Source organism: Neomonachus schauinslandi, chromosome 8 (assembly GCF_002201575.2).
Source record: "Neomonachus schauinslandi chromosome 8, ASM220157v2, whole genome shotgun sequence".
NCBI classification, from domain to species: domain Eukaryota; kingdom Metazoa; phylum Chordata; class Mammalia; order Carnivora; family Phocidae; genus Neomonachus; species Neomonachus schauinslandi.
Genome location: NC_058410.1, coordinates 29009641 through 29033222, shown reverse-complemented (window position 1 = coordinate 29033222; position 23582 = coordinate 29009641). Strand labels below are relative to the sequence as shown.

General features: G+C 35.6%; 1 protein-coding gene across 1 annotated transcript in view; it reads right to left on the bottom strand.

Annotated features, from left to right (window-relative positions):
• The window catches only part of AHI1 (Abelson helper integration site 1), a 222548-nt gene extending 200283 nt beyond the window's left edge, over positions 1–22265 (bottom strand). The window contains exons 1-4 of the mRNA XM_021693688.1: positions 22149–22265; positions 12157–12701; positions 9407–9588; positions 496–715 (exon numbers count right to left, since the gene is read on the bottom strand). Of these exons, the coding sequence (XP_021549363.1) occupies positions 496–715; positions 9407–9588; positions 12157–12521 (767 nt within the window). The 5' untranslated portion in view covers positions 12522–12701; positions 22149–22265. The remainder of the gene's footprint in view (positions 1–495; positions 716–9406; positions 9589–12156; positions 12702–22148) is intronic.
• Positions 22266–23582: the final 1317 nt, after the last annotated feature.

The window sequence follows — 23582 nt, the reverse complement described above, 5'->3', positions numbered from 1 at the left end:
AAATGACTTTTTTGAGTTCTAGTATAATCATTTATTTCACTGTGCTTTTTATATGTAAGCTTCAAGCATGTATTAGCTATAGAAGTAATACTAGGAAAAAATTAAATTCAAGATTCAATGCCTTCATATGATCCCCAAGTAACCTATTAACTTCAAAAGAAAAATATGAAGTTAGACAATTAAAGCATGTACAGTGCAACATGCAGTGATCTACACTTTACACTACAAGTTCAATGCCATAAATTAGTCATTAAGTTTGGTAGAAGCTCTCTCAACTCCCCTCCACTTAAAATGAATCAATGAATTAACAAATGTTCCCTATCTCTTCTAGAAAAGATACTGATCAGTATCAATGATCTATGAACATCTACAACAAGTAAATTATTCTCTAATACAAATCCTTAGCTCTATTTCCATTGACTTTCAATGGCAGAAAAGAGGACTTCTGTAGACAGTTTCAATTTCAAGGGTTGGCTGTGCAATTAAAAAAATTACCTATCATCTTTCTTGACATATTGACCAGTATTCTCATCAATCACATGAATTTTTACCATTGGGTGAGAAATCATAAAATCGGACTTAAGTCGATCAGTGCGGTGAATGTAAACTCCCAGGACAAGATCATCATCAAGCAAACATTTGGGATAAACTGGACTATCTCGGCTTGTTACTTCATGAACACCATCACCATCAGTTTCTTCATTATCATCTGAAACTACATGCATGGAATAAAATCAACATTATAATTAATTGTTCCCACAACAATATATTCAACAATATACACTGAATTTACATATAACCTTATCTTTATAATCCATGATTATTTGTCTTTGTTAACAAAGTAACTTCAAAAGAAAAGAAGGAAAAAGCCACACAAGAGCAGATTACACTCTGAGAGTAAAGTATTACATTTACTAATGCATTAAAATAGGGGGAGGAATCTTTCTTTTTTTTCCCTAACAAGGACCAAGAACACAGAGAGAAAATAATGAGAACCAAAGACAAAAAAGCAATTTTATCTAGTTATTTTCTTAAGTGGAATATGCTCAATTAATTTGTAACTGTAATTTCTACTTCTGGGTAGGATGTAGTAGGATGTAGCCGGTCAATGCTTCTCGTAACAACTTGAAAAAGTCAAATGAATTACAAAAACCTTATTTTTAAAGGCATCAGAACAGTACAGAGACAATGTACAGCAGATGGACTAAAATTCCAGAGAGGGAGAATCATTCACTGATAAGCTGATGGACTAGTAGCTGTTTTAGTCTCTGCGGACATTTGCTGATTCAGGGTGTGGGCTAAGGATCAGGGCTTGGCCCCAACAAAAGGTCACCACTGGGAGAAAGAGTATCTGCAAAACTTTTAGTGGTAAGTGGTTGATGGGGCTACAGCAGTCACATTAGAGATTTGAGGAGCCTCAAACACATAGCTAATTTCCCCCCCCACAAAACTGAATTCTGAGGCTACATGAGAGGCTAAAGAAGTAGTGAAATCTCCCAGGCTGGTGGTACTAGGAGACAATGACCCACCAGGGGGAGGGGCCTGAAACAAAACTGGCAAAATAAAGCCCTAGAGGGCACTTTCCACCTATAGCCACTTTTCACCTGGGGTCACTTACCAATTCTGGGTGCAGCAAGAGTTGAGAATCCAGGCATGGCCCCTGGCAGAAGGCCCCTACTGGGGGACAGAGAAACCAGCAGAGATTCTGGCACTCACGTGGGGCTGGAGTGACAAAACTGTAGACCTGAGGGGCCAGACACATGGCCAGTCCCCCCCCAAGATATCTGCCAAATTTTGAAGCTGAATGGGGCAGAAGGCTAAAGGACCAGGCTAAAAACCTCAGAAGGGCAAAACTGAATCTCCCAGTCTTGTAGACTGAGGAGACAAATACCTGCCAGATTCTCAGTTCAAAACTCCTGAAAGTCCACAACCTAGGAATGGGGCAAATCAAAGATACAGTTTTTATCAAAACTACAATCCAGCCCTGACATAGCTCAATTCCTGATGGATTAAAATCAGTTTCCCACCCTACCTGCCTAAGAGAGTAAAGAGGAAACCTTTTCTAGTAAAAGATAAAATCATCTGGGACCTCTAGCACTCTACACACAGTATCCAGTATAGAATAAAAAGTTACCGGGCATAAAAGAGGCAAGACTATATGACCAACAACTAGGAGAAAAAGACCAAAAACAGAAGCTGACCCACAGATGATCCAGACTGGAGTTAGCACACAAAGACTTTAAATGACTATGATTATTAATATGTTCAAGAAAATAAAGGAAAAAGTGGGTTAAAATGGAAACTTTCTACAAAGAACTGGAATCCATAAAAAAACGACAACAGACATTTTCATTCTGGAAATGAAAAATACAGCATCTGAGGGGTGTCTGGGTGGCTCAGGCTCAGTCAGTTGAGTGTTTGATTCTTGATCTCAGCTTAGGTCTTGATCTCACGGTCGTGAGTTCAAGCCCTGCCTTGGGCTCCATGCTGTGCATGGAGCCTACTTAAAAAAAAAAAAAACCAAACACAGCATCTGAAATTAAGAACTTAATAGATAGAGGTGTTTAATAGTATACTGGACACAAAGACATGATTAGGGAAAGAGAAAAAAGATCAGTATCAATATCCAAACTGAAGCATAATGGAAAAAATTTTAAAAAGAATATAGGGAAAAAACATAAGAAATAAGTAGACACACTTAAAAGAATATATGTGAGAATTTATAATCCAGAAAAAGAGGAGGGAATAATGAAGAAGCCACATTCTAAAAAATAATTGAATAATTGAATTTTCCACAACTGATAAGTGATATCAACCAGTAAACTCTAAGCAGGGTAAATTCCAACAAAGCCATATTTAGGCATAACGTTATAAAAGACTGACATCAAAGACAAAAAGAAAATCTAAAGATGAGTCAAGAGGAAAAAAAAAGTCACAATCCCACTAATGGGACATAACTGCTGGAAACAGAAATGATGGAAGCCAGGAGATAACTGTATCATTTTTCCAAAGCACTAAAGAAAACCAACCGGCAACCTAAATTCAATGCTAGCAAATAGGATTCAAAAATGAAAGTAAAGGCATTTTACACAACAAAATCTGAGGGGATTAGCATATTAGGAGAAATACTAAACTGAGCTCTTCAAGTAGATGAAAAGTGGGAAAATGTAAATTCATTAAGGAAAAAGTAAATTTTGGGGTGAATATAAATTATTATCAGCTGTACAAAATGGTCACTATAATAGCTGTGAAGTTTAAAATACATGCAGAACTAAAATGCATGATAAGAAACCTATGGGGCAGAAGACAGAGAGATGCAGAAAAAGCACCTGACAAAATTCAGATGGAATTAAACAATTCTAATGTTCTAGCAGTGTTTTGTTAGGGAAGCATATTTTGTTAGGGAATTAACTTGTAAGTCAAGAATAAACTTAATGTTCTTGAGGATAACAAAAAACTGTAAAAGAATGTATAATTAACAAGTTAATATAAGAAGAAAATTTTTAAAATAACTTCAATAATTCAAAAGAAGAAGAAAAAGGAATATGACAGGTGGATCATACACAAAACACTGTAAAACAAACACAAAACAGTGACATAATATAAGGACACAGAAAGACTGCAAACAAGGGTTTTTTTTGTTTTTGGGGGGTGCAGCACCTCACATTTACTGAGGGTCTGCCCCCAAGGAGCTCAAAGGCTGGGGGCTGAGACCCCTCATGTTCTAGGGTGGGGGGAAGAAAAGAGGTGAAGGCAAAAAAAGAAGGAAATGCAGAGACACTATGTCCCAAGAAAAGGAAGCCTAGAGGGTGGGGTGGGGGAGAAATGGAATAATGGCAAGCTCTATCTAGACCTGGGGACCATGGATCAGGCAGAGGTCTGAAGGCTACCCCTTCTCCACCAAGGTGGCACCACCTGGCAGTGTATTGTGGGTTATGACAGAGAAATGAGGATGGGAAAAACTATACTATGCAAACTCAAACTATAAGTAGACTACAAGGGAAAATTATTAGAGATAAAAAAAAAGATACCACATAATGATTGTTCTTATACACTGAATGCTTGTGTCCCCACAAGATTCATATGTTGAAATCCTAACCTCCAATGTGACAGTACTAAAAGGTGAGGACTTTGGGAGGTTATTAAGTCATGAGGGTAGAGACCTCATAGATGGAATTAGTGTCCTTATAAAAGTGATTAAAAAAAAAAAAGTGATCCCAAAGAGCTACCCTTCTATGTGAGGTTACAGTAAAGAGACATCAGTCTACAACCAGGAAATGGGTCGTCACCAGACACAAATCTGTGGGTGCCTTGATCTTGGACTTTCCAGGCTCTGGAACTGTACAAATAACTGTTTATTGTTTAAGCTATCCAGTCTATGATATTTTGTTACAGCAGCCTGAATGATTAAGACGACTTGGAAGTGTCAATCTGACAGGAAGATATAAGATTCCTCAACATGCATATAGTCAATAACATAACTTCAAAATACATAAAGAGAAAAAACCTAACAGAAATAAAGAGAAAAGAGAGAAACCCAAAATCACAGTGTGAATTTTAATACCTGTCTCAACAAATGGATAGAATAAGCAAGCCAAAAAAAATCAGGAAGATGAGCTGGACACAATACACTTGATCTGACATACAAAGGACACTGCACCCAATGACACCAGAATTCACATTCTTTTTAAGTGCACATGACATATTTAGCAAATTGACCATAAAGTGGTCATAAAGAAAGGCTCAATAAATTCAAAAGATTGAGATCATTCACAATATGTTCTCTGACAACAGTGGCAGATAGAAACAGAAAGGTAACTAGAAAATCACCTGTTGGCTGAGATGAAACAATATACTTCTAAAAATGTGTGGTCAAAGGAGAAATTAAAATGGAAATTAGAAAATGTTTTTATTGGATGATAATGAAGATATGTCAAAAATTTGTGGGATGCAGCTAAAGTAGTACGTAGATGAAAAGTTAAAGTCTTAAATACATATAAAGACTGAAATCTTATAAAATCTATCTTACAAAACTAAAAACAGCAAATCAAAGAAAGGAGAATGAAGAAACTAATACAAATAAAATAACCAAACAGTACACAAATGTGCAACAGATACAATCAAAGCCAATGGCTGATTCTTTGAAAACTGAAAATCCTGAGACTGACCAAGAAATTGAAAAAAAAAATAAATTCCACTATAAAGGGACACCCTTTCAGATGCTGTAGACAGACAAAATTTGAAAATTTGGATTAAATGAACAAATTCCTCAAGAAATACAGTCTCTCAAAGCTGACAGAAAAAAACAAAATATGAAGAGTGATATTTATTAAAGAAACTAATTCTGATTTAAAATTCTTCCCACAAGGAAACCTTGGCCTAAAGGCTTCATTAGTAAATTCTTCCAAACATTTATGGAAGAAATAACCAATTTATACAAATGCTTCCAGAGAATTGAAAAAGATGAAAAATTTCCCAACTATTTTTGAGATTATCAAAACCTTGGTATCAAAAACTCTGGGTATTTCAAGAAAGGAAAAGTACAAACCATTCTCTCTCATGACCCCAGACACAGAAGTTCTATACAAAGTATTAGCAAATCAAATCCAGTAACAGATTAAAAAAAATATATATATATATATAAGAGAATACCTCATAACCAAGCTGCAGGTCCCTCTAACCCCTGCCAGGAACACAAAGATGGCTTAATATTCAAATAACAATTAACCACATTAATGGAGAAAATGGTGAAAATTTATACGATCAAGTCAAAAGACACAGAAAAAGCACCTGGTAAAATTCAGTATCTATTCATGATTTTAAAACACTATTAGCCAATTAGAGTACAGGTAACTCATAAACTTGATAAAGAGTATTTACAAAAAAGCCCACAGCAAATACTACACTAAGCGGCAAATTAATGGAAGCTTTTCCCCAAGGTATTTAACACTGTAATGGAAGTCCTAGCCAGTATATCAAGGCAAGAAAAAGGAGTAAGATATAAGGACTGAAAGAGGCACAATGAAACAATCACTATTAACAGGTGATACAATAGCGTAACATATGTAGAAAATTTAAAAGAATCCATGGAGGGGCGCCTGGGTGGCTCAGATGGTTAAGCGTCTGCCTTCAGCTCAGGTCATGATCCCAGCGTCCTGGGATCGAGCCCCACATCGGGCTCCCTGCTCAGCGGGGAGCCTGCTTCTCCCTCTCCCTCTGCCTCTCTCCCTCCTCATGCTCTCTCTCTCTCTCTATCCCTGTGTCTCAAATGAATAAATAAAATCTTTAAAAAAAAAAAAAAAAAAAAAGAATCCATGGATACACTCTTAGAAGTAATAAATTTAGCAAAAACACTGGCTACAATGTTAATTTTTAAAAAATCAATTTTATTTCTCTGTGCATATATTTTTATGCATGTATGCACACACACACACACCAGCAACAAACAGAAAACAAAAATTAAAAAAAAAATGCCATTTATGACAGCATTAAGAAACATCAAATACCTAGGAATAAATCTAAGGACAGACTCTCCCGAAACTTAAAATATTACCAAGATAAACTGGAAACATAAATAAATGGAGGTGCATATCCATTTCATGGATGGCAAAAATTAATACTTTGTAAAGATGTCAACTCTATCTAGAGAGTTGTTATTGTAAATCTCTTCAGATTCACCCAATCTGGATCAAAATAATGGTGGGGATGGGGGAAGGAAGAGGGAGAATTGAGAAGCTGCTTCTAAAATTCATATGGAAACGCGAAGGTCAAAGAATAGCCCAGGTAATGCTAAAGAAGAAAAAACTGTTGGAGTACTTACACAGCTGAATAGCAAGATCTATTATAAAGCTATAGTAATTAAGTCATCTTGTGTTGGTACAGTCTAATGTAACAGAATAGAAACTGATCCATTCCCGTAGTCACGTTATTTATGATAAAGGTGACACTGCAATACAGAGGAAAAAAGATGCTCTCTTCCATAAATGGTACTAGGTCAATTATATGTTCACATGGGAAAACAATGGGTCTTAACCACTACCTCTCACCATATACAAGAATCAATTCCAGATGAACTGCAGAGCTAAATGTGAAAAGCAAAACAAAAAACTTTTAGAAAATAATATATACAAAAACATCTTTGGGACTTGGGAAAGATTTCTCATATCACAGAAAGCACTTACCATCAAAGGAAAAAAATGGAAAAATAGGGCTATATCAAATTTTAGAATTCTGTTTTTTAAGAGATACCAGTAAGAGAATAGTAAAACCTAGAGTGGGAAGATGTCTGCAATATATATGTGTGTATGTATTCATATCTGAGAAAAGACTGATGTCTAGCTATATAAAATATTCTCACAAATTATAAAAGGCAGACAATGCCATTTCTTAAAAATACACACAAAAGACTTAAACAAATGTATGAATAAAAAAATCCAAGTAGACAACAAACATGAAGAAGATGCTCAATTTCATTAGTTATGAAAGTTTAAAGTAAAACTGAAATATTATTATACACTATACACTAAGAATGGCTAAAATTTTTAAATACTGACAATATAAATGTTAGATGTGGAGCACTGGAGGCTCTCAAATACTGCTAGTATCATCAATTGGTAAACCAACTCTGGAAAATGGGAAATACTTATTAAAGTGAAAAATATACATAATCTCTGACATAGTAACTCTCTCCTAAGAAGATGCCCAACAAAATAAATATATTAGAAAGCAGTGAGGAATATTTTTCAGTTTTTCTTTAGATGCTAGATTTAAAGGATCACAGCCATGTTTCTAGGTAGCGTTTCCCAACCTGTGTCCTACCAAGTTAGTAGTTCTGAAAGACACAAGAACTTCATAAATAGAGAATTCTATGCTTAAAAAAAAAAAAAAAAAAGATGCCAAAAAAAAAATGTATATATAAAATGCTTGCCAGAAGACATGACTAGAATATTATAGTTTTATTTGTAAACACCTAAAACTAGAAACAGCTTAAACATCCATCTGTACAATTGGTAAATTATTCACACAATGGGTATCTATATAGTGCAAAAGCAGAATTGATAATGAAGAAGCTCAGCTACATGCAACAGTCTAAATCTCACAAAAATAATTTTGAGTGAAAGAGCACAGGATTTCTGATTCTATTCACATTAAAGTAGAAAAACGGGCAAAAACAAACTGTGTTAGATGTCAAGATAATGTTTACTTTTGAAGAGCAATGAATGGGAAGGGGACTTACGGGGTTTCTGGCGCTAAAAGTGTTGTTTCTTGATTTGGATGACGATTTTATAGGCATGTTCAGTTTGTGAAAATCCACTAAGTAGTATACTTGTAACATGTAGACCTTCTATGTGTGTATCATATTTTAACAAAGGTTTTACAAATGTAATAAGAGGAATAAAGCATCATCAACTGCATAGCCAATGAATAACTACCATAAATTCTAAAGTTGCCTATTTTGGTCCCAAATTTTTGGCCAATTAAATGGAGATTGAAAAGGAAAAAATGAATGTAAGAAGTAGGAAAAAGGCAATAACAAGTAAAGAAAAATAAGAGGAGGAAAGAAATGAGTAAAGAGGAAGACAGAAAGCAAGAGGGTGGGAAGGAAAAGTGGGAAGGAAGGACAGAAGCCGAATTAGGCTGAGGACGTCGGAAGACAATCACGTGTGACAGAGGGATGCAGCCTTAACATCTGAAAAGTTTATTGGCCATTGACCATTTATAGCTTTCAATAAATATGAGTCTGAATTATTTAGGGGTTCTAAACTCAATGGTATAAAGAAGAAATCTGTGCCACAACAGCAACAAAGTTAATGTCATTCTAGGGTTCAATTAAATTAAGTCAAGAATTAGAGATGACATAAGTAATATTAACTCACCACAGAGACCCATAGTTACAAATAAATGAATGTTTTAATATACATGAATCCAAGAACAAGTGCCACATACAATTGACCCTTGAACAATGCCAGGGTTGGGGCACCAACCCCCTGGGCATTTGCAAATCTGTGTTTAACCTCTGACTCCCCCAAAACTTTACCAATAGCCTACTGTTGACCAGAAGCCTTACTGATAACATAAAGAGTAGATTAACACATATTTTACATGTTACATGTATTATATACTATATTCTTACAATACAGTGAGCCAGAGAAAAGAAAGTGCTATAAGGAAGTCATAAGGAAAAGAAAATACCTTTACAGTACTATACTTTATCGAAAAAAAAAATCTGTACGTGGACCTGCACAGTTCAAACCCATGTTGTTCAAGGACCAACTGTATTCTATATTGGATTTTTTTTAATTATAGTCTTTGGGACTGGATTTTCTTTAGTTTTAAGGACTCAAAGTCCTAGAATCAAGTTATTTCTACCAAGGCACATATTTTTCATTTAATTTGGATAACAAACCTGTTTTAGCCTTCTTTTTCTTTTTTTTTGGTTTGGATTTTGTGTCATCTTGCATGCTGTCTTCTACATTGTCTTCCATTGAGCTTATCTTATCATCTTGTTGAGAATCTGAAGTAACTCTTCTAACTGGAGAGCCCTTCTTTTGTTCACTTTCAACTGTGTCATCGGAGATGGTCAGTGTACTGCAAATACAACCAAAGTACAAGCCATTACAAATACATTCTTCTTCTTAATGATGCAGCAACGTGAACAGTGAACAGAGTCAAGGATAATCCTAAAATCAAGATTACTTCCTGCTAGGAGATACATATATATATATATATACATATATATATATATTTTTTAAAGATTTTATTTATTTTTGACAGAGAGAGAGAGTGTGTGTACAAGCAGGGGAAGCAGCAGGCAGAGGGAGAGGGAAAGCAGGCTCCCCACTTAGCAGAGAGCCCCATGCGGGGCTCAGTCCCAGCACCCTGGGATCACAACCTGAGCTGAAGGCAGACGCTTAACCATCTGAGCCACCCAGGCGCCCCTAGGGAATACATATATTTTTATTATGCACTAAAATGGTGAAGTGTCAAATTAGGTATCAATGTGTATTATTTTATATTTGTTAATGAGTTATATACCCATGAGTCAAATTAAACTTCAGCTCTAAACTCCCAGAAAAGATAAAGTTGTATATTTTATGAGCAAGAGATCTGTTTTTCCATAGGAATGATGAAAGCATCCTCATCCTGTTGTCAAGTCAATGATTAATGAACAAATTTTTAAATTACCTTATTTAAAAGCAAAAAAAGTGTTCTAAGTTTGTTCTGCTTTCAAGAGGCTTCAGATATTCAACTTTTGATTTCTAGGTAACAGTTAATTACTTGTCTTTTCCAGTGGCTGGTGTACCACTACATTTTCAGGAGGCCGTTATTAAAATGAAAATGTGCATCACATGAAATAATAAATGCTAAGGGGTAGCAGCCTAGACTTATACTCATTGTAGAAGAGGAACCAGCCTATTAAAGTCTGTAATTTATCAAGTAAAAAATCTGCATCTAAATAATAATAAACTGACTTCCAATATAGTCATATTTTTTAAAAAAGAGATTGAGAAATAAAGAGTAGAGAAATATTTCAAAATAGTCATTCCAGAAAGCCATGCTATTTTATCACTTCACCAAATACTATTATTTAAAGAGAACTACTTTTTGCATGCCATGGTCATCTAACCCATGGTTTTATTTAAAATTCAAGAACTAACATTTAATAGATAGTATGTCTTACCAGCTCATAACAGATATGGTAGCTGTAAGAAAGACTGATGGTATACTGTAGCAAGTAGCCTCTAATATGGCCCTCAATGATCCCTGCCTCCTATTAGTATCTTTGTCTAGCCCCTTCCCTTGATTGTGGGCTGGACCTAGGGACCCACTTCTAATAGACAAAATATGACCAAAAGTAATGGATGCCACTTCCAAACCAAGTTTAGGTTCCATAAAGACTATGACTTTCTCTCTCTCTCTCTCTGTCTCAGAGCCCTTGCTCTGGGGAAGCAAGTGGCCATGTTGTGAGTAGCCCACATGGAGAGATCCATGTGGCAAGGAACTGATGTCTCTGGCCAAAAGTCAGTCAGGACCTGAGACCTGCCAAGAACCACATGAGTGAGCTTAGAAGTAGATATTTCAAGCCTTCCAACAGCTCTGTCATTTGCAGATCCTTCTCCAGCCAAGTCTTAAGATGACTGCATCCCCAGCTGACATCCTGACTGTAGCCCGAGAGAGATCCTGAGTCAGTGGTACCCACTTAAGCCATGCTCAGATTCTTGATCCACAGAAACTGAGAGACAATAAATGTTTGTTGTTCTGCTAAGTTCTAGAATAGCTTTTTTTGTGCAGCAACAGATAGTTGAGTAACATGTTTGAGTAGCAACTCTTTTTGCCCTCCTTTTGTTACCACTGGTGTCTAGCTTTTGGTAAGAGGTGAATTATTTTTAGATGAGGACAGTAAGGGAACCTGTCCCTGACGCCAGGAAATAATCAAACACAGAATGTTCCCACCTCAAGTTGTTTATGTAGATGTGGACTGCAGAAAAAAAAGTTAATTAGTTAAAAGACATTTTTTATCTTGCTTTCCCCAAAGAAGACATATAAATATAAATATGATCACAGAAGCACTCACATTGCATATGCAAACATATATAAGTATCATATACAGAAAAAGACTAGCATGCTAAATTGCTTATAATGATTACCTTTAGATGGTTGTTACTTTTATCTTCTTTGTGTCTTTATTGTATGTTCTACAATAAGCAAATATTATTTGTATAATAAAGAAAAACACTATATTCATATATCCAAATAGGCATTTGTAACTCAAAAAAGGGAGAGAAATTGGGTTTCTATTATTAGCAGATGTAAATAAGTATTTAAGGGTAGAGACTTTAGAACAAGACTGCTAAGGTTTTGGCTCAGCTTCTTACTGGTTCTGTGACTTAAACCCTTCAAGTTTCCTTATCTGCAAAATAGAGTGATAGTATTACTATTCCTCATAAGGTTGTTACAAGGAATAAATGAGTTAATTCTTATAAAGCATTTAGCACATACTAAGGTGTTATGGAAAGGGTAACTGTTATTGTTTACTGGCAATGTATCCACATGAAAGATTAAGAATTTTCTTAGTGTAACTACCGATATCACTCAAAAGCTGAGAATACTAGTGTTTTTTAAAGAGGACATTTTACATTTGTCAGTGCAAAGTACCTTGTTTCAGCTTCAGACGAGATTGGAACTTTCTTTTTTTTCTTTATTTTTTTCTCACTGTTCAATTTACCACCATGCAATGAAGTATCTGAGGGAAAGTAAGTCAACTGTTCTTTGAGTTTCTTTCTTATTTTCTTCTTAATCTCCTTTGCCATTTCTTCAGCTACTTGGAGTTGGTATGCTTGCATCAGTTCTTCTTCTTCATCTAAATTATTATTTTCTCTTTCTTCATCTGCCTTCTCGCTCTTCTGATGAGCAACACCTGGCTGTGACCTGGTTCGTGCTTTCTGATGTGTGGAATCCACCTTCCTCACAGGAGTTTCCAGTTCCATTCCTTGTGCAGTCATCTGGAGTACTGTTTTCATAACCTTTTTACTTGCCTTTCCTTGCTTGTCTTCCTCTACACTAACATCATCTGTATTTTCAGGTGTTGACTGGGGATTCCTTAGTTTGCTTTTAGTGACTGGGTTATTAGTGTTCACAGCACTTACATCATCACTTTTAGTTTCTTTACTTTTCGGAAGATTGTTTCTAACAGTGTCAAGCTAGGAAAAGAAGACACGGTAACAAAGTTTCAGTCAAGCACAGTTCAATGATACAAAGATAAAGCACAATAATGATTGTGCTTATCCCAATGTAACACTGGGAAAATTATTTCATCTTTTACTTGAACACACTGATACCATTCTAGACCATCTCATTAGCACTATCATAGTTTATTCTCTTGGCATTAGATTCGTAATTTCTGAGAGTAACTTCAGATTAAATGAGATAATTAACATGGGGAAAATATTTAATGACTTTTCAGAAGTGAATAAATTGCTCATATCTCAAATGTTACTTTTTCTCTTTGGCAGAATGATCCATACTTTAATTACAAGATATTTGAGAAATTGCTAAAGGAGCCACAGAGGTAAAGCATTTTAGGTTTCCCAACAGAAAACACACACTTCATAATTACATTCTAAAATCAAAAGTCTGTAGTTTAGAATAACCCTACAATTAATCCAAATACATTACTGAAAATGCTGCCAAATATTAAATATTATCAAATTAAGTCAAATGACAGACTAAACACACCTGTATATCTTTCTCTAATCAAAATTTTAAATGGGATATTTTTAATAAAAAAGGCTAGAAATCAAAAAGGAATGCTACTAGTAATAAAATAAATATTGAGAAATTTCCCAAGGATAAAAAATAGGCAGGATTAGATCTATTAAGAAATTAGCAGATAAAACCACAGCCCATAGGAAAAGAACCAGAGAAGGGTGATTCTGAAGAAGCCATAAGCCCAGAGTCAAGTAACACAAGGAGAAGGAGGGGCTAAAACTGAGGATGACCAATTGAGGAGCTGGGAGGGACAGCTCTGTCCCCCACCTCCATTTGTGTTAGATGGTGACTTTCATTCAAAGGATAAAGCTGTTGAATATAGAGAAATATGGCAGCATGCTTCCGGTAGGTACAACCCTCACCAAAGACAGTAGATTATGTTGAAAACAACCAACAGGCAGAAGAGAGATTCTCATATAGAAAGATGACTAGACATTTAAAAACGAATAAAAACTGAAGGAAAGTAGCAAAATGAAAGAAAAGCCATCAAGTCCAATAAAACAGAAAAATTAACGAGGGAAAGTGAATTAAAAGCATAAACAAAATTAGAACTTAAAGTGTAATTAATATCAAAGAAATTCAAAAGCATATTGGATTTAAAAAACACAACTGCAGAGATTAAAATTAAAATTTTGAGTAAGAGCTTAAAAGATGTGTTAAGAAACACAAGGGACAAACCAAAGTGCTAAAATATGGAAGCCAGTATCAAAATGAAGAATTCTTTCAGAAATGGATGAGCTTACCAATGAAGACTGAAGTTCAATTTTTTTAAACAGATTTATTTGAGAGAGAGAGAGAAAAAAAGAGAGACAGCACAAGTGTGTGTGAGAGTGGGGGGAAGGGCAGAGGGAGAGAATCTCAAGCAGACTCCCTACTGAACACGGAGCCTGAGGCAGGGCTCGATCCCATGACCCACGAGATCATGACCTGAGCCGAAATCACTTAAATGACTGAAGTACCCAGGCACCCCTGAAGTTCAATTTTTGAAAACCCTCATGTTTAAAAGTAGTTAGAAAATGTCCAATATATGATGGAGAAATGTTGAAAGGATTAGTATCCCAATATGTACCCAATATGTTACCATCTCTAAGACTCTTTTGCTTACCTACAATGTATTTCCAAATTCTATCTATTCTTCAAGGATAAATTATGGAGCGATACCCTCTAAAACATCTTCCCGAATCAAATCTAATAAAAATAATTTCTCTTAAAAAATAAGTTTATTTTCACATGTTTTGTTTCTAGAAGCAATACATGTTTAATTTAAAACAGTAAGAAAGCAAAATTAAAAATACAAAGAACCAGAAAATATTTAAAGAGAAAAAGAAGACCCAAAGCTCAACTCTGGGTGCTTCACACAAGGAAAATCACTGCTAATCTTTTCAGAAACTTATGTTTGTCTTCTTGCTATCAATATACTCATACTTAATAACTTTGAAATTTCATTATGTTAAAATGAAGCACATACAAATCTTTCTTTTTATTTTCTCAGGGAGTACCAGAAATGTAGTGGGAATATATACAAATTTCGAGGACACTCCTGAAGGAAATAATTGGAAAAAAGATAACCAAGAATTAGAAATGGAAGGAAGAATTACGGTTTAGAAGAAAAGATTTCAAAAATGGAACCATGGGACAGTTAATCAGAAGACATTCAGTTTTTTATTTCCTCTCTTTCACTGCTCCGTCAGTCAACCTTTGTACTAAAATCATTTAATTTTATACTATGACTTTATATTTGTTTTTCATGTTTCTGCTTTATTCAATTAACTTTTTTTAGAAAAGATTTTATTTATTTATTTGAGAGAGAGAGATAGTGACAGAGATAGGGAGAGAGAGCACAAGCCGGCAGGAGAGGGAGAAGCAGGCTCCCGCTGAATAGGGAGCCTGACGTGGGGCTCAATCCCAGAACCCTGGGATCATGACCTGAGCCATGACCTGAGCCGAAGGCAGAAGCTTAATGACTGAGCCACCCAGGCACCCCTTCAATTAGTTTTTAAAAACCGCAACAATAAATACAATTCCCAAGGTATCTTTTGTAGTATTCCATACATTCCACAGACTGTATAGTTTTTATTACTTTTTAAAATATCCCGCTTTTTGTAGTTCTAATTTCCTTTCTCTCACTAACAACTGTATGGGATGATTTTTAAATTTCCAAACGGTTTATAAATTTTATATTTGTTATTTGTAGTTTTGTGGTACTACAGTTAAAAAACGTCTATTTTATGGACTTTGTATTTCAAGGATTAGGTTATGGCTGAATTTTGAAGTGTTCCAAATACATTTGTTCACATTCTATTACATCTTTCCTCATCCTTTTATCTTTTTTTTTTTTTTTTTAAAGCAGGAAAAAAATCAAACAAAGTTTAATAACGTGTATCCATGGGAGAGACCCTGGAAAACAGGGTAAGCCCCCGGTGGCCACAGCCACCACCTTCTCCTATCCTTTTATCTTTACCCTTCTGTGTGTCAGTTAGGTTTTTTGCTTCAGTTTGTTTTTTAAATCAGCTTTACTGAGATACAACTTACATACAATAAAATTCACCAATTTTAAGTACAGAATTAAATGAATTTTGGTAAATGTATACAGACATATGACCACTACCATAATCACAATGTTAAACATTTCCATCACCCCACATGTTCTTGTACAAAGTCAGCCTCTAGTCCTCCACACCCTAGCCCCACTCAAGCACTCATGTGCTTTCTATCAAGATAGTTTGGTCTTGTCTAGAATTTCACATACATGGAATCATACAGTATAGAGCCTTTTGTGACCAGTTTCCTTCACTCAGCACAGAGCTTTGGAATTCATCCGTGTTGTTGCATCTGTAGTTTATTCCTTTTTATTGCTGAGCAGTATTCCATTGCATGGATACATACCTCATTTTATTTCTCCATACACTAATGAATGAACATTTATTTCTAGTTTTGTACCATTACGTTTTCATTTCTCTTGCATAAACACCCAAGAATTACTGAGCTGTATGATAAGTAGATGTTTAACTTCTTAAATATCTCCCAAACTGCTTCCCAAAGTGGCTGTACCATTTTGTATTCCCAAATGTTTAAGAGTTCCACTTACATAACATCCTTGTCAGCATCTGGCATTGTCAATTTTCATTTTTTAGCTGTTCCAATATGCGTGTAATGGTATTTCATTATTGTTTTAAATTGTATTTCCCTAATTAGTAATGACACTGAAAATCTTTACACATACTTACATGCTATCTGCATCTCTCCTTTGGTTAAGTGTTAAAATCTTTTGCCCATTTTCACCGGGTTATTTTCAAATCACTGAGTTCTAAGAGCGTTCTTAAAATGTTCTACATACACTTTCTCAGTGTGTTGAAAATATCTTCTCCGAATCTATAGCCTATCTTTTCATTTTCTTAGCAATATTTTGAATTTTCACAAAGCCCAATTTACCTCTTTTTTCTTTTACGATTCATGTTTTTGTATCCTGAGAAATCTATTCATAACCCAAGGTTACAAAGGTTTTATCCTGTTTTTTCTATAAGTCATATAATTTTAGCTCTTATGCTTAGATCTTTGATCGATTTCTATTTAATTTCTGAACATGATATGGTCATAGTTTATAATATTGCATATGGGTATCTGTTCCAGCATCATTTGTTGAAAAGATTATCCTTTTTCTCACTCCTTGGCAAATTCTGGCACACCCTGGCAATTTTGTCACACCTTGGCAATTTTTGTCAAGAATCAATTAACCATATACATTTGGGTCTACTTCTAGATTCTGTACTACCCCCACTGACTTATATGTCTATCTTTACGACAATTAACGGGCTGTCTTGGTTACTATAACTTTACATTGAGCTTTGATCCAATAGTAAAATTCTTTCAACTTTGTTCTTCTTTTTCAAAACTGTTTTAGCTATTCTAGGTCCATTGCTTAAATTTCCAAGTAAATTTTATAATTAGATTTTCAATTCTTTTTTTTTTTTTTTAAGATTTTATTTATTTATTTGACAGAGACACAGTGAGAGCAGGAACACAAGCAGGGGGAGTGGGAGAGGGAGAAGCAGGCTTCCCGCAGAGCAGGGAGCCCGATGTGGGACTCGATCCCAGGACCCTGGGATCATGACCTGAGCCTAAGGCAGACGCTTAACGACTGAGCCACCCAGGCGCCCTAGATTTTCAATTCTTAAAAAAAATTCCCATAAGATTGTTCTGAAGAGTAACAGGATAGTTACTAAAAAACACTAAGAAAATCTTTCTGATTCCACAGTATATGCGTTCAATAAATGTTAGCAATTATTATCTTATGATTATTAGCTATACGTAAGAGTATGAACTCTGTGGCTATAGAGATATTTATTTTTCTCAGTGAATTGGCTGACTTTTACCTTTTATCCAATTTATATAATTCAACAAATATTTACTAAGTCTTCTGTGTGCAGAGAATATTCCCTTTACTTGGGATGTCTTTTATCCCTTACAAGATCAGAATATCTTTCCATACTGGAAGATTACACCAGCCATTTCTATTTTCCTATTTTTAGTGTTTATTAATCTATTAACTTATTTATTAATTTATAAATCATACACAATAAGTCATGTGTATGTACCTCTGAGGGTACATAATTATCACTTACATGAACAAATTATTTTTTCAAAAATCACTAATACCCTGTTTCCAAGTAAAATATTATGGCTCTTCCCCTTATTTTTATATGATCACATGGTTTTTATTCAACTTCTTTGTACTGATTTACTGATGTTGACTGATAGCCAATTTATAAGATACTCTTTTTTAAAAATTATTTGAGAGAGTGTGCGTGGGGGGGGGGGCGGGGAGAGGGAGAATCTTAAGGGCTCCATGCCCGACATAGGGCTTGATGTGGGGCTCGATCTCATGACCCTGAGATCATGACCTGAGCCAAAACCAAAAGTTGGACACTCAACTGACCAAGCCACCCAGGCGCCCCTATGCTATTCTTGAGTTCTCAGGGAGAAAACCTATTTGGCTGAGACAAAGTATTCTTTCAACATATGATTAAATTCAATTTGTTCATGTTTTATTTAAGCTTTTCGTTCTTTCAATATATTCATAATTGAGAAAATTCTGTTTCTTTTTAGATTTGTCTATATTTTTGCAAACTTTTAGTTTTAAACTTTAGGTCATTTTGTTTGATCTGTCAATGTTGCAAGCCAGACACCTGACATTTTAAAAATTTAGAGTCTGCTTTTTAAAATAGGAAGCTTAAAACTATTTACATTTATTTTCATGATTAAGAGTTTATTCTTTTTTTTTTTTTAAGATTTATTTGAGATAGAGGGTGCATGCACAGGGTGAGGGGCAGAGGGAGAGGGAAAGGGAGAATCTCAAGCACACTCCCTGCTGAGTGCAGAGACCAACCCAGGGCTCCATCTCACCACCGTGAGATCATGACCTGAGCTGAAAACAAGAGTCGGACACTTAACCAACTGAGCCACCCAGGCGCCCCTAAGAATTTATTCTTAAATTCCTTCTTTCATTACTTTTGTTCCTTTTAAAAAAATCTATTATTTGTTTTCTCTTGAGCTCTAATGACTTTGAAAGTATTATAATCAATTTTACATATTACTGGTTTCACTTATTTTAAACTCCAGGATGAAGTAACTTCTGACTACACTTCAGGTAAAAGTAATATTTATATGACTCTTTTTCTCTGCAAGCTAGGAAAGCTTTGCCCAATGTTTGAGAACAATGTTTCTGTTATCTCACATTATTATATGTACATTATCTAATATAAATCTTCAGCAATTATTTTTGGCATAAATAATAAAGTTCTATATATCTAGCTGGTCTCAAAAGCCTCATGCAGACATATTTTCAGATCATAAATTCTCTGTTCTTAAATTTTTAATTTTGATTCATGTTTCTGGAAATGGTACTACATATTCAAATAATACACCTTCAGTAGTTTTCTTGTTTTCAGGGAGGGAACATTTGTAATAATTCTCTGTTAATTTGCATGTTCACTACCGACCTCACAAACAATTGACACTTAGGTGACCAGATTTCCTGTGATACAGTTTTTCCCTCAATACTGTGTAGATATCTTTTTTTGTCTTCTGGATTTAGTGTTTTCTGAGAGAAGCCTGGAATGCACTAGATGTTTCTTTTTCTGTTGAGATACTTGCAAAATTAATTTTTCCCCTGAAATTAAAAAGTTCTAAATATAGTTACAGGTCATAAATTTTACCTGGAATGCAAGACGGACTCATCTCTTCCTAGATCTTTCTATTAATCTCAGGAAGGTTTTTTCATCATGCTCTTTCTACTGTTTCTGCTCCATTAGTACTAGTAATGGGAACACTTACTTACAGGTCAAGTATTTCTGTATGTCATTACTTATTTCATTTTTGTTTTAGCCATTTCTTCTCATGGAAGAATGCCTCAAATTTATCTTCCTTATCACTAATTAGATTTTTCCATGGTACCAATTCTACTATTTTCGGCCTAAGATATAGTTTTTAAAAAGCAACTAAAGGCAGAACATGGAGAGACTGGTTTTAAATCTCCCTCACTCTACTGCTGGCTATATGGCTCTGGCAAACCATTTAACATCTTTGTTAAGTGGTTTTTCTGTTCTGATGTTTATAAAACCTCTCATGCAAAATAAGAGCCCCAATACCTATGTTTCATGATTAACATGAGAATCAGAAATAGCATTTGCAAAATTCTTATCACAGTGCCTAACAGATTGTTGAAAAATAAGGTGAATCTGCCATCATTACGAATTCTCTTAGTATAGCCTTTTCCTTGCTTCCTTTTCTTACTTCAGCCTGCTTCCCTTCCAATCTCAGCCTGTTCTGTACATGTTTTTGTTCTGAAGAGGTCCCATCTCTTCATATGTTATTCAAAGAGGTCCTATTGGGTTGTGGTTAAGAGAATGGGTTCTGTAGTCAGACTGTTAAGAGTTTGAATTCTGGTTCTGCCACTAACTGCAAATTTAGGCAAGGTTATTCAACCTCTCTGTGATCCAGTTTCCTCAACTATAAATGGAGATAAAACCTCATCATTTCGTTGTCATGAAAAACTAGGTAATATACATAAAACGTGTAGAAGTGCTCGAAAGATAGAAAGCACTGTTATCTAGTAAATAAAAGCAGGTATTCCTCCTCTATTTCCTAAAGTAAATCATTTCAAAAATATTTTGTTTTCCTCTAAGTCCTCCAGGAATATTTCCCTTCTTTTGAGCTAAAAAATCTCTTCCTCAGTATTTTTTCCTAGGATACTTATCTGTGAATAAAAAAGGTTTGAATGGCCTGCTGTGTACCAAAATAGGCTGGGCAGATTATGTTTAGTCACCTCACATGTGCGTGTTCCCAACATCTAAACTGGACAATGGGTAAATGGACGTCTCCTCTGCCCATTTTTTCGTTATCCATTTAATTGAGCATTCCTGACCTAAACTGCATCTGGTTCATGCTTACAAAGCCAGTTCTATCAGTAAGAGAAAATATAAGGTTCTACTTTGACTGAGTCCATAAAAATATCCTCAGTTGTTTCAAGGGTTCTTTCTGTTTTTGTCCAATGTATACCACGTTACCCAAGGGGAGGGCATATACCAATATGCAATGTCCCATCCTCCATATGCCATTATTCCCTTCCATACTCATACGTACCACCAGAAGAAGCGCATTATATAAAAAGGCAGCATTCACTATGGGAGACCGAATCTGCCCCTTTCTGTCAGTAGGTCTAAATTGGTATGCAATAGTAAACAGGGGTACTACAAACCTCTCACAGGTGTGCAGCCGGATTCTGGCCAGTGTTAGTACTTATTTTTGCCTCACTTGAGAATATATACTATTACAACATTGATGACTGCCAGAGAGAATATCAAAATGAAGAGGTCGCACGGCAAAATTCAGAAGAGGGTAAAATTTGCTACAAGTAAATATAAGCTATATATAACTCATAAAACTCTTGCCAAAGAAATACTATGTACCAATTACCAGAACATGCATGAAGTTATTTGTGCCTGTGTGTGTGTGTGTGTGTGTGTACATAACAGATTATGGTCAAAGGAGTAAAAGGTCCAAGTAATATAGCAAAACAGGTCTGAAGAGTGAATAGTACATTAACTGTGGATATTATTACAGACTCTCTATAATACTCTGGAATCAAATTGTAGTCAATTGCTGATTTGTTCAGCACTGTTCTGAGTTCTGCATTTTTAATCTCTTCAACTGTGCTGTCAAAAATTGTCATTTGAGGGTGCCTGGGTGGCTCAGTTGGTTAAGCGACTGCCTTCGGCTCAGGTCATGATCCTGGAGTCCCGGGATCGAGTCCCGCATCAGGCTCCCTGCTCAGCAGGGAGTCTGCTTCTCCCTCTCCCGCTCCCCCCTCTTGTGCTCTCTCTCTCTCTCAATAAATAAAATCTTCAAAAAAAAAAAAATTGTCATTTGAAAGTGTACCTCAAGTACAAAAAGATAATTACTGCCTTCAGATTCCACTGATTTCTCCTGGTTCTGCTGGGTAGAATCAGATCAATCAGTCTAAATAAAAACAAGCCACTGAATATCTGAAGTAACGTATTACTCCCTAAGTTCTTCACAATTCTGGGTTAAAAATCCTGATTTTCTTTAAAAATGTGTAATACATTGGCCAGTTGAGTTTGCCCATTCTCTCACCACTCTCATCAGTTTGTCTAGATTATTTCGGTAGCACAGCACTGAAGACTGAACTCAGTACCCCAAGAGTCATGTGGATTCTAACGTAAGCTTTATTTTACCATGTGCTATTGACTATGACATAGATTTACTATTTTCAATTTCCAAAGTTCCTCAGAGTTTTATTATGAAAGTCATAATCTCATGTAGATATAGAAGTCATCATTACCAAATGATCAATTACTCACTGCAATTTTATCTCCAGATTTGCCAATTTTTTTCTTCAGTTTTTTTCTTTCGTGAATGAGCTCATGGTGGGTCTTAAGCAATTCCTCAAAGCGAACTTTGGTTTTTACTTTGGCTTCACTCTCCACTGCAAAGATAAAGACTCCTGTCATTTTCTAAACAATTCTATTATAGCAGGTATCTGCATTATTATTATGTTAAAGAACACAGTCTTGTAAATACCTACATGAGTTCTTCAGCTACTTTAGAACTGACCAGTCCTTCCTTCTTAAAAACTTTTCTTTTGGCTTTGGTGACACCACACTCACCTGAATCCCTCTTACATTGTGGGATACTCCCTTTAAAAGTTTCCCATACTAAGTTAACTTTCTACTTGTGACTCACGGTAGCATCTACCACTGTTACGTGGCCTTAACCAACTTACTTAACAACTCTAAACTTCATCTTCATTATCTGTAAAATCAGAATAATCCTATGTCAAAGACCATTTGCATGAAGAATGGCTAACACTTAGTTAGCTAAGCAATAATCAGCATTCAATAAATACGAAAAGCTGAAAGTTATTTTTTCCTTTAAAACATAAGTCAGATCATGTTATTCCCTTGCTTAAGACCTTGCCAGTTTCCCACTTCACTTAGGACAAAATAAAATGAGTCCTTCACATGCCCTACAGGGTTCTCACTTCCTGGCCTGCCTACCTCTACAGCTTGAATCCAAGAGAAACAGCCCCTTAGATCCCTGTATTCTAGCCATTCTGTCCTTCTTCTCACTCCTCCATCAGAATAAGCACCTTTCCATGTGAAGCTGCTTCTACCTGCTGCAAACTTCTTGATAAGGAAAATAGAGAATCAGGCACCCGTGTGGCTCCCAAGGATGGGCTGAAGCCGGGTTCTAGGCCTCTCAAAGCTTTAGATGGGAGATCTCAGGTTTCAACACCACGTGTAGGCAAAATGTTTGATGCTCAAGCAGCCTTACCTAAAGTTGCTAGAAAGGCTTTGGGAACTGTCAAGATGGCCACAGAAAACTCAGTAAAGACTAATGGATCTCTCAAACAGAACTTCTCAGCTACTCGTGTTAAGCTGCCTATTCAAATGTTGCCTCTAAAGTGGAACATTTCCTGACAATCTCATCTAAATTTCCCCGTTCCTCACATAGCAGACTGTTCTTTTTCTTCACAGCCACCTACCACAGCTTGAAACTATATAATTATTTGTGTATCTACACAAAAAAATATATTATCTCTGTCTCTCCCACTATACTATGCTACCATCCCTACTACCACCATGAGATCTAGCATAGAGTACCTACTAATAAACATGTTTTAATGCTGAATAAATGCTGAATGAATGGATGAATGCCCCAAAGCAGGTGTTGGCAAATTACTGCCTGCAGGACAGTCATCTACTTTTATACTTAAAAGTTTATTGAAATACAGC